This window comes from Panthera uncia, assembly GCF_023721935.1.
Source record: "Panthera uncia isolate 11264 chromosome A1 unlocalized genomic scaffold, Puncia_PCG_1.0 HiC_scaffold_17, whole genome shotgun sequence".
NCBI classification, from domain to species: Eukaryota; Metazoa; Chordata; class Mammalia; order Carnivora; family Felidae; genus Panthera; species Panthera uncia.
In genome coordinates, this window is record NW_026057577.1 from 33,354,681 (window position 1) to 33,367,281 (window position 12,601).

The 12,601-nt window shown below is 34.9% G+C and overlaps 1 protein-coding gene across 1 annotated transcript in view; it reads left to right on the forward strand.

The window, feature by feature from the left end:
* Window positions 1-12,601, forward strand: part of LOC125935208 (protocadherin beta-2-like) — a 27,184-nt gene that overhangs the window by 11,546 nt on the left and 3,037 nt on the right. Inside the window, exon 2 of the mRNA XM_049648874.1 lies at window positions 11,260-12,497. Coding sequence (XP_049504831.1) covers window positions 11,260-12,497 — 1,238 coding nt within the window. The remainder of the gene's footprint in view (window positions 1-11,259; window positions 12,498-12,601) is intronic.

Genomic DNA, 12,601 nt, shown 5'->3' on the forward strand with positions numbered 1-12,601 from the left:
CTGATGGACGTCAGCGGCGCGGGGACACTGTCCCAGAGCTACCAGTACGAGGTGTGTCTGACGGGAGGATTTGGGACCAATGAGTTCAAGTTCCTCAAACCGATTATTACCAATGGTCTGGTTCAAGACACTGAGTGAGACTAAAGCAAAGCTCCAATTTTAATGATAGTTTAGGTCAAAAAGTAATTGTTTGGCTTTGATTGTTTTCTTTTATAATCAAGAATCTTTAGTTGATGTAATATTGTCTTTAAATATTGATTTTGCTTTGTGGTTTTTGTTAATCCTCGTGTATTCTCTTTTATCTGCTTCCTGTCTTAGTAATGCAGTCTTAATGCCTCTTTTCTTTTTCTAATAGGTGAGCAAAAATAGATTCATTATCTTTTAATGGTGATTTCAAACAAGTTTACTTTAAGGAACTATCTCAAATTCTCTATCCAAAGCAATGTAGATAGAGTTCCAAAACAGTAATCTTGTAATTTACCCTGTTGAATACAGTCAGATAATGTTCTTTATAATATACTTAAAGCAGCTTTGTAGTTAATGAAGTTTGTGGATAGATTAAAATGTGTTTTCTCTAAGCTGTACCTTCTTTAAGGTACACCATGTTTTTAGGGACAATACATTTAGTTCATTTTCTGTTTTGACATTTGCAATTAATATTTCAATATTTTTACATTTCCGTTGTCATAAATGCACACAAAATACAGGCTATAAGGCAAATTACTCTTGGATTTGCCTAGAATATTCTCATGAAGACTGAAGAAAAAATATAAACCTACAGCATTTTGAAAAACAGATTGTGCTTTTACATTTTGCATGAAAATGTTGTTTAGTGGGGCATCTGATGCTATGACAATTTAGTGTGTAAATTCTGAGAGAAGTTATCAACCTAAGAGTCGTTTTTTAATAATTTCAAGAAAGCACGTACATGTATGATCTCTAAATGCTTTATGTAAAAGTAGTGTCCCATCCAGTCCTACTTTTAAAATTAATACCTACTTGGCATTTAGATGGTGATATATGAGGGAAATCTATAACAAAAATTATAATATATACATATATGTATATTATATAATTTTATTATATTTTATAAAATTATATAATTTTATTATATATATGGATACATACATATATATGTAATTTTTGTTTTTTGTCTTGGTTCCCTTCTCCTGATTTCAACCTGACATGACCCAGGATTATATATGGTCCTTCTGAGGACTGTCCATCCACACTAGCATTCTACCACCTACAATGTAATTAAAAGATATACAAGAATAGGTAGTTCTAAAGAAGACAGAGCAAGGGGCTCCTGGGTGGCTCCAGTTGGTTGAATGACTGATTTGACTCAGGTCATGAATCTCACAGTTTGTGAGTTTGAGCCTTGCATCAGGGCCTGTGCTGATAGGTCAGAACCTCCAACCTGCTTCAGATTCTGTGTCTCCCTCTCTCTCTGCCCCTCCCCCACTCATTCATTTTCTCTTTCTCTCTCTCTCAGAAGTGAATAAACATTGAAAATTTTCTAAAAGAGCAGTATCATTGTGAAAGTCTAAATTAGCTATAACTATGAATAAAATCTGGAGGCAACCAAAGTCACATTTTATGGCTATTTTGAGTGAAAGAGAAAAACTTATTTTTAAGTGATAAAATATTTAGTCCCCAGTTAAATAAGTTGATTAGGAAAAAATTGGTTTTCTTCTTGAAGGCATTTTCTCATCCAGAAGGACAGAACTTTCCAAGAATTGAATACTTATGACTAGAAGAGAGAAAACTGAAGTTTCTCAACAAATTTGAAAATCCCCAAAAGAGAAGAAAAATTTAAGATTGACATGACTTCAGTCATATTTTAAAGTGCAGCTATAAATGGTGTCATTTTACATAACTGAGATCAAATGCATGAATCCTTAATAATCAGGGGAAAGAGTATTTCCTTTCATTGATGAAGCACTTTATAGAGATATTTTAATCTGGCTCTTCTGTTTAGATTTTTTTTTTCTTCTTTTCATAAATTGGCTGAATTTTCATTAAGAGAGGAAAAGATCAAAGAATTGTGACCAAGTCTTCTCTGTTTGGCTGACTTAGTCCTAGGTAGTATCAGAGCTACTATTCCATTGTGGAAAGTATAGAAAGCAGTTCTTTTTTTGGCCAATATGGTATATGATCTGGGACTAAAGTTGGAGGAGCTATATGCTGAGCACTCATTTAGACCCAGAAGACAGAAGAACAGACGCTGTTAGTAACTTGGTAGATCCATTGAATTCACCTATTGTTGAGTGAACAGAATTTAGTAAAGCCAGAAAAGATCTTCTAGACTAAATTTGAAGATTAGAAACAATTACACCTTACTCTTGTTTCAAAGTTGATTTTTATTTCTGTGCTGTTGGAAGGTTTTTCCCTTTTATTTAAAGACAATTTTCAAAAACTTCTTTATCTGGATATTAAGTACAGGACAGAGAAGGTACCATATGTATAGTACTATCTATTATGGCCACTTTTTGGAATTCCCATACTGAAAGTCTGATACAAGGTAAAAGCGATGACCTTCTATGTTGATAATTTTTAGTAGTCTTCTGTGAGGACTAGTAAGTTCATTACTGTGAATTATTTCCAAATTGATCTCTAATATTCTAATTTTCAAAAAGTAAGAGAAATTAAAATGGCTCCTCTGCCCAAATATACTAAATAACCTTACTAGACTTTAAGGAACTTGACAATAGAATCTGTTTCTGTTTTATTCAGACTTGTATCTCCAACACATGGCATTATGCCTCACACATAGTAGATGCTTGAATAACTTTTGCTGAATGAGTAATTTTTAAAAAACATTTGAGAAATCAATGAATTTTTCAAGAGCTCATTTACTTGGAACTTATCTGTACACTGAATTTCAAAAGAACTAGCTACCTTCAGAAAGGGCTGGGGATTGATAATGCCAATTTCCATAGAACCAATATATTATTTAGCTGTCTTCCTTCACTTGTGTGGAGATTTCTGGAAACTCAGAGAATTGTAAAACAATGTACTGATCTCCAGTTGGGTTCCAGATGCACTTGCTCACATCTTTGATTTCAGCAATAAAGAAGAAATGAAATAAAAGTAATTTATAAAAGCACTGTCAACTTCCCAGACCTTCTGTTTACCAAATTAACTTCCTGAAATCTGTATTTAAATTCACTAGCCTCTAATCGATTATTCTCTTGAACTCTGGTTAGTCCTCGTGGTATAAAAATTAAGTGAAATTTGCAAGATCTGAAAGTCTTTGAATAAACTTTAAAGTAGCCAATCACTAATGTATTTTCAAAATGTAATTCTAGATAGTGTACATTCTTTTACCTCTCTGAAAACATAAATTCATAAATAACTTAAATATTTCCTTGACATTCACAATCTAGTTTTTAACACTTAAAAGCAAAGAAATGACAATGAATTTAAAACTTTTATGTAGGTTTGTTAAAAAACTAAACTATATTCAAGTATCACTCATTAAAACTAATGAAGTAAGTTACCATACTTTTTAGAACTCTTTCTTAATCCTTAAATATGGCTTCCTTGTAAATGAGGACTTTTTTTTTTTAATGCAAGTTTTTCTGTACATGTCACCACTTTTATTCTCTATTTATACTTGCTTCTTAGGGTAGCTTGCTGTATATTTTAAAGCTAGAAATCTATACTTTTATGTCTAATAGTTCTCTTCTTAGCCAATAGTTTGGTTGAACATAGATATTTAAATCTAAACTCATTTTCCTTCTGTTCTTTGGTATTCAACACTGTTGATTAAAAGTATGAACTCAGTATAGTTGCCATTTTTTATCTGTAAACTTCTTTATTTTATTTTTTTAAAGTAATCTCTATTCCAACTATGGGGCTTAAGCTCATTCCCCAAGATCAAAGTCACATGCTCTACCAACTGAGCCAGCCAAGAGCCCCTTCTTTACTCTGTTTTAGATTTTTTACCTTTATCCCGATGTTCTGGTACTTTCTCGGTCTCAGCCTGAGATTCACCCAATATACTGAAAAAAAACTATAGTTTTTTTTTCTTTTCAAAATTTCCATTTGATAAGTTTTCATAACAGCTTGTTCTTTATTTACAACTTATTTTTTGTTTGAGGACATTAAATGTCTTTTACTCTTAAGTTCTTTCCATATTGTTCTGAATCTGTGTTTGTTATGTATACATTCTTTTATCTGTTGAGTGCATTTTTCACACTGTTAGTCTTCCTCATATGCTTGGTGATACTTTACTGATCACTCCTCTCCTACTGGAGGTTTCACTCACACCAGTACTGATTTTGGTAGCCTTATCAAAGGGAGGAAAGAGAAGTCTCACGGTGGTTTCAGTCCCAGGTTCTACAAACCCAAGCCTTAATTAAGAAGCTTAGCTCAACTTTGTCAGACACAGAAGTTTGAGACCAACACCTAATGATGTGTTTGATTTGGTCCCGCTCTCCCTACTACAGAGTAGGTGGTCCTACTCTGCATTTGCTCCATGAGGCAAAATCGCAGGGAGTGTCACCCTCTGCCTCTTGTTTATCTTGGTGTCTGTTACAGCTGTAGACTTGGGAGCTAATGGAGACATTTTTTACTTTTCAATCTTCAGAGTGAACAAACTGATTTTGAGGAAAATCGAGTTGTAGCTGAAGTAATTGATACATAGGGTTTACCTACAGGAAAAAAATCATGGTCTTTATTAATATATATGACACTGCTGCACATGGTAGTCCTGGATGACACACATACTTGCTGGATAGCCAGAAAAACTTGCTGCAAAACTATCTTATTTTATGCATTGAGCTGGTGCCACATAAAACAAGGTGGTAACCTGGATGTAACTTGAGTTAAAACTCAGGACTTTTATCAATGATTCGAAGCTTCAGAGTATTTGATGTTTACATGTCGAAGTATGGAGCACTGAAGCATAACTACTAGGCTCCTAAGTGACAGGCACAGCCAGGCACAAGCTGTTGCTGTTATTAAGGACTATAAGCCACCTCCATTTGACATGGTCTAGGACCTATCCCAGCCTGACCTGTCATTCCCTGAACCTCCACATAAGTCTACTCAGCTGACAGGTTCTCTATCCTCTTGATCACTGAGTTGACTCAGCCATCTTCCACTCTCGGTTTTCTGCTCCTGTTGTGGAGGACTAACAGGGAACCTTCAGTGGACTACTTCTCATAAGGCCATTTTTTGAGTATTTGGGGGATATCAACATCATCGGGACTTAGTTGCAGAACTATTAATGTGAGAGGTTTCTGACCAGAATATCAGAGACAAATGGGTTCAGATTTCTAAAGTCATTTGGCTCCAGATAATATGGGCTGTCTATGAGGAAAAGAGCTTTGATGAGAAACTCAACTTCTAGAACAATTTGGGGTTTATCAAAAATTAAAATTGTGTTCTCTATTGTCATTTTCAGATTTGTTTTGCCTAAATTTATCTCTGGGGAAGTGAATTTTTTCATCTTGAATGTTTTCCTATTCAAGGTTTAATAAGTAATCAAAAAACTTTCCAGGGGCTCCTGGGTGGCTCAGTTGGTTAAGCATCCATCTCTTGATTTTGGCTCAGGTCATGATCTCATGGTTTCTGAGTTTGAGCCTGGTGTCAGGCTCTGAACTGACAGCATGGAGCCTACTTGGGATTCTCTCTCTCCCTGTCTCTCTGTCCCTCCCCTGCACTCTCTCTGTCTCTCTCAAAATAAATAAATAAACTTAAAAAATAATAATACTATTTTTAAAAAAATTTACACAAAGAAAGTCCCAGGACTAGAATTCTATTGAATGTTTAAAAAATTAACACCAGTCCTTCACAAACCTGATTTTAAAAAGAGGAGCAGGGACCACTTCCCAATTCATTCTGTGAGGCCCATATTATTCTGATGTTAAATGCAGGCAAAGATAACACAAGAAAAGAAAACTCTATGCCATTATCCCTTATGAATATAGATGCAAAAATTCTCACCCAAATATTAGCAACCTGACTCCAGCAACATATGAAAGGGATTAAACACCACAGCCAAGTGGAATTTATCCCAGAAATCAAAAGCTGGTTTAACATATGAAAATCAATCAATAAAATATACCATATTAACAAAAAGGGAAAAGCCATACAATCATCTCAATTTACACAGAAAAAGCACTTTACAAAGTCTAACACCTTTTCGTGATAAAAACACTTAACAAATTAGTAAGAATAGGAAATATCCTCAACCTGATAATGGGCAATTATAAAAACCCACAGCCAACTTCATATTTAATGGTGAAAGATGAGAAATGAACAAGAATGCCCCCTCTCCCTGCTTCTATTTAATATTGTACTGGAAATCTAGCCAGGGCAATTAGATGAGAAAAAGAAAATCATTCAGATTGAAAAGAAGTAAAAGCATATTTGTGGATGACATGATCTTGCCTAAAGAAAATCCTCAGGAATCCACAAAAGTTACTAAAATTAATAAATGAGTTCAGAAAGGTTGGAGGATACAAGATCAACGTACAAAAATCAATTGTATTTCTATACACTAGCATTGGACAATCCAAAAAGGAAATGAAGAAAACAATTCCATTTATGATAGCATCAAAAAGAATAAAATGCTTAGGAACAAATTTAACAAAATAAGTGCAAGACTTGTACACAACAAAGCATCATTGAAAGAAATTAAAGCTGACTTAAATAAATGGAAAGTGTTCATGGACTAGAAGACTCGACATTGTTGAAATGATGATACCTCCCAAATTGCCAAATTGGTCTACAGGTTCAATGCAATCCCTATCAATATCCCAGCCAGATTTGTTTTTTTTTTTTGTTTTTTTTTTTTTTTTTGGAAATTGGCATATTGACCTTAAAATTCATATGGAAATATAGGGGACCCAGAATAGCCAAACAGTCTTTGAAAAAGAACAACAGATTTGGAAGACTCATACTTCCTGAGTTTAAAGATGTATTGTGAGGCAGACATTAGATGTTTGAAATTTTTGATACATTAAACATATAATCTCTTTATTTAGTATGTCCTACAAGGAATTATTAGAAATTGTCTTAGACTACATCATAAATTTCTCAAGCCAAATTCTCATTATTCAAATATCTCCTTTCTAAATTTCCATTTCGATACATGTGATAAAAAATATCTTATAGATTTAGTTTGGAATTTTAGCTGATATTAATAATAATTTTAGTTTGCTTTCACCAGTGAGCTGTATTGTTTGCTTTATAGTTATTTCACTCAAATGGCAAGCCTGAGGTATCTAATTTATCTATCTAGTAGAAACAAATCTCAAAAATTTATAAGACTTTCTTACAAAATCCACAAACCATCAATATTAACCAATTATTAATGTTAGTTTAGTAATTTGAAATAATATTATTAAAGTGCAATTTAAGGAACTAAAAATACTAATTAATATCTAATACCTATTTCACCAATTAATTTCTCTTTCTCTCAACAATTAATGTTCAAGAGATTGTTAAAAACTGAGAACAAACTGAGGGTTGATGGGGGGTGGGAGGGAGGGCAGGGTGGGTGATGGGTATTGAGGAGGGCACCTTTTGGGATGAGCACTGGGTGTTGTATGGAAACCAATTTGACAGTAAATTTCATATATTAAAAAATAAAAAAATAAGAAAAAAATAAAAAATAAAAATAAAAATAAAATAAAAAAAAACATAAATATAATAAAAAATAAATAAAAAAACAATTAATGTTCAAACTCCTTCTACTTTCCCCCTTAAAAACAGCCCTCAAGTCATCAGGAAGTTTGAAAAAATTCTTGCTTTTTTTAAAACAAGTGAGAGTATTCAAAACTTCAGAGTATGGATTTTGCATTTTGAATTTTCCATCTACTTGTATTCAAATTCCTTTAAAATGATTTTTACCTTTTCTTCAATGAAATTTAAAGTTCTTGCCTATATTTTACCAGGGAGATATTAAAACTATTCTCTCTCTCTTTGTATACTCAAAATGGAAAAAATACTTTAAATGTCATATTTCAGGTCCTGCAAAAGTTGTGTAAATTGTATGAATCCTTCAGAATGGATAATGCAACTTTCCTGACTGCAATAGAATGGTTTTTTGGGTGATCATTATTTATATCATTAACTCCTCCTCCATGCAGGGAAAATATAATAGGCTGTTTTTAAATTTAGCAGTTTATTTGGGGGGAATAATCTATGATGTAATATGTTAGACTGTCCTTTTAGGCCATCTTTCTTGATTTTATTTATTTATTTATTTATTTATTTTTTTAAATTTTTTTTTTCAACGTTTTTTATTTATTTTTGGGACAGAGAGAGACAGAGCATGAACGGGGGAGGGGCAGAGAGAGAGGGAGACACAGAATCGGAAACAGGCTCCAGGCTCCGAGCCATCAGCCCAGAGCCTGACGCGGGGCTCAAACTCACGGACCGCGAGATGGTGACCTGGCTGAAGTCGGACGCTTAACCGACTGCGCCACCCAGGCGCCCCTCTTTCTTGATTTTAACTTCACATACTAATAACATTTCAAAAGAGCATACATAGATATCTTTTTCTCCAATAATTAAGGCTATAGGGAATTCATTAAATACGTCATTCTTAATTTTTATTTTTTACCTAATTAATGGTCACAACAAAGCACTATTAGTTTCCCCTCCAATTCCTAAGTTTTGTAAGCACCTCTTTTTGCTGGTTTCTAACTCTAAAGGAAGACAGACCATCTTGAAGATGGTCATCTTAGGTTAACTACAAACTTGAACATAAATATATCTCACCTATGATGTCTATGTACCCAAGACTTAAATTTGGATCTACATTATCTAAAAAGTTGCCCACTTCTCCAATTCCACTTATGTAGATAAGAGAATAGATTCTGAAGCCACACACAAACAACAGTTTGAATCCCAGCTCTGCCATTTCATATGATGTGTGATTATGGGTAGGTTATTTAAACCTAAATTTCTTCATCTATAAAATGCAGATGATAAGAGTGTCCACCTCATAAGGTTGTTGGGGGATAAAATGAATTAGTATATGTAACTGCTTAGAGTATTACATAGAATGGCATATAGAGACACATTTGTGTTAATATTATCTAGATTTCATTTGCTTTGGATTGACAAAAGGAACTGAAAAGAGTTGGTTTGCAACACTATTTGAATGTCAACAAATAGGAATAAGCAAATGAAATATAGTTTGAGATTTGTTCTGAACACTTTAATTTGAATCTAACTAGAACTTCATTATTATATTGTATACAATTTGCTCTTTGTTTTGCCCAGGATATTTGTTTTCCATTTATATCTAAAATAATATCCTTGCTTTTTATTCTTTTCAGTATTTATTTCACTTAATGTTCATATATATATTGTATCTCCTCTGATTTGCCTTAAATGTAAAAGAATTCTAAAGTGTATTAATGTTATTATTGCCAATGCTGTATCTCTTATAGGAATTCATTAATAGAACTAGACTCAAAGTAAATTTAATTGAATAGTACTTAGCATGTACTATACTCTCATCTCTGAGAATTCTATATTTATTTTCAGACATGTTCATGGCTGCATATATGATCTGGCAATAATCTTACATATATAGAAACATGATCATTAGAGTGGATTAATTTATTTATTCAGCTGATATTTTTGAATGATCACCATTATCCAGGCTTCTTTCAAAAATATTTTTTAGGTTTGTTTATTTTTGGGAGAGAGAGAGATAGAGAGCGAGAGCGAGAGCACGAACAAGGGAGAAGCGGAGACAGAGAGAGAGAATCCCAAGCAGGCTCTGCACTCACAGTGCAGAGCCCAATGCGGGGCTTGAGCTCCCAAATCGAATCACCACCTGAGCCAAAATCAAGTGTCAGACACTTAACCAAGGTGCCCCCCAAAATATTTTTATAATACTTTCTGTCACTAACAGAATCTAAGATTATCATGCTTTTAAAATAACTCATTCTACATGAATTATAATTTATTAAGTTAATTAACTAATTAAATAAAATGACAGGGTATTTAAGGAGGGGAAATCCCATATGTGCCAAGATAAATGGCACTCCACTTAATATACTAATTGTAACCAACAAACTGGTTAACTGTATCTCAGTTAACTTACTGTATCAGGGCAATTACAATAGCTGCACACTGTGCTGGAACCCATTTTATAAATACGTTTCTTCTCTTTATGATATATGAATAGACAAGGCCTGAGGCACCCTTTGTTCACAGATTAAAATGTTTTAAATCAAGATTTCCTATCCACCCCCCACCCCGCAGTGAGTTGGTTGAAGAATATAGTATCTGGGATACAAAGGATGAATGTGCTAAGAAGCAAACATAAAATATAGATATCTATCTAACAAAGTAAGCTTAAACTTAAACCCTTTATCTTAACAAAATATTATGATTTTTATTCACTTGATTTTGTCTTTATATTATCCTGCTAATAGTCAAGTAGAGTAATCAAATCCTATACCCTTCAGTTTCCTTGTCGGTAAAACCCCTTTCATTTACTCTCCAAGTCTATTACTTGGAGAGAATAGAATCAAATTCTAATACTTTTTTATTCCTTCTGAATTTAATGTGGGTTTACACTGTAAAAGGATTCATAACAAATCAAGACGCCTCTTCATTCAACTATATTACTATTTGTACCAGTGTAGCGACATAGAAACTTTCCTTTGAAAAATAGTCTCCCTGAGACCTTGTGATACAGAACACCTTAACAAGCTTTTGCATCATCATTAATTCCTCACATACTTGGAAATAAACAAATGTAACTATTATGAATTATAATTTTATGAGAATTTATATCCCCTGGTTAGATTATGCAAAGGGAAAATGGAATTCTTTGAAGTTACACTGATTAGAATGTGGGGAGATCAGGGTATCCTGCTTTGTGCTCACAATTTCTCTAGCTCATGCAATATAATGAAGTAACTTTATATATTATGCAATTGGATGGAATAACAAGGTTTGTAAAAGTTATATACACCTTAAAAAATAGTTTACATTTGGACCCTTAACAAAATATGCTTTGACTTGAAAATATTAATTTCCCAATCAAGACGCAGGGTGGCGCTGCAGGCTAAGACTGTGAATAAAGAGCTGTAAAAAGCTCCGTATTCCTTTGTTGCAAAAAGGAATCAAATACACGGAAGAAGCTTTGCCAGCCGTACTGGGTTACCAGCGAGTTTGGGCTGCGATAAACGAATTTAAGATTAAAGGCAACTTTGTGAGGATTCTGCCAAACAAGAAACCAGAATTTAGTATCTCCAGTTTTTTTGTGGTTGCTAGGAAGGTTTGGATGTAAGCGCCCGGACTCCAACATGAAGACGCCAGAGAGAATTCAACCAAACAGGCAAGTGGTGGCCTTTATTTTGATGGTGTTCTTGTCCCAGGCTTGCCCTGAGCCTATTCGTTATTCTGTGATAGAAGAAACAGAGAGTGGCTCCTTTATAGCCCATCTGGCCAAAGATCTGGGCCTGGGAATTGGGGAACTGACCGCTAGGTCAGCCCGGGTGGTGTCTGACGATGACAAGCAGCGCTTGCAACTGGATCGTCAGACTGGAGATTTGCTTTTGAGAGAGAAAATAGACCGGGAAGAACTATGTGGCTCTGTTGAACCGTGTGTACTGCATTTCCAAGTGTTGCTGGAAACGCCGGTGCAATTTTTTGAAGGAGAATTATCAATCCAGGACATAAATGACCACTCCCCAGTATTCCCGACTGGGGAAATGCTCTTGAAAATACCGGAGAACAGCCAGCCAGGGACTCTGTTTCCGTTGAAATTAGCTCAGGATTTGGATGTGGGTAGCAATGGCCTTCAAAAGTACACTATCAGCCCCAATTCTTATTTTCATGTTCTAACTCGAAATCATAGTGAGGCCAAGAAATACCCAGATTTGGTGCAGGACAAAGCGCTGGATCGAGAGGAGCAGCCTGCGTTCAGCTTAACCCTCATAGCACTGGATGGTGGATCTCCACCTAAGTCTGGCACCATCACAGTGCGAATCCTGATCACAGACGTCAATGACAATGCTCCAGAGTTTGTGCACACCCCATATGAAGTACAGGTCTTGGAAAACAGCTCCCTAGACTCCCCAGTACTTAGTGTCTCAGCTAAAGATATAGATTCTGGAAACTTCGGGAGTGTTTCCTACGGCTTTTTCCAAGCATCAGATGAAATTAAACAAACTTTCTCAATTAATGAAGTCACAGGAGAAATCCGACTGACAAAGAAACTGGATTTTGAACACATTAAATCTTACCACGTAGAAATTGAGGCCATAGATGGCGGAGGCCTTTCTGGAAAAGGCACTGTAGTCATACACGTGGTGGATGTGAACGACAATGCCCCTGAGCTTACCATATCTTCACTCACCAACTCCATCCCAGAAAATGCTCCTGAGACTGTAGTGTCTATCTTCAGAATTCGAGATAGAGACTCTGGAGACAATGGAAAGATGATTTGCTCTATCCCAGATAATCTGCCGTTCCTTCTGAAACCGACTTTCAAGAATTTCTACACGCTGGTAACGGAGAGTCCCCTCGACAGAGAGAGCAGAGCCGAATACAACATCACCATCACGGTCACCGACTTGGGGACCCCCAGGCTGAAAACGCAGCACAACATAAC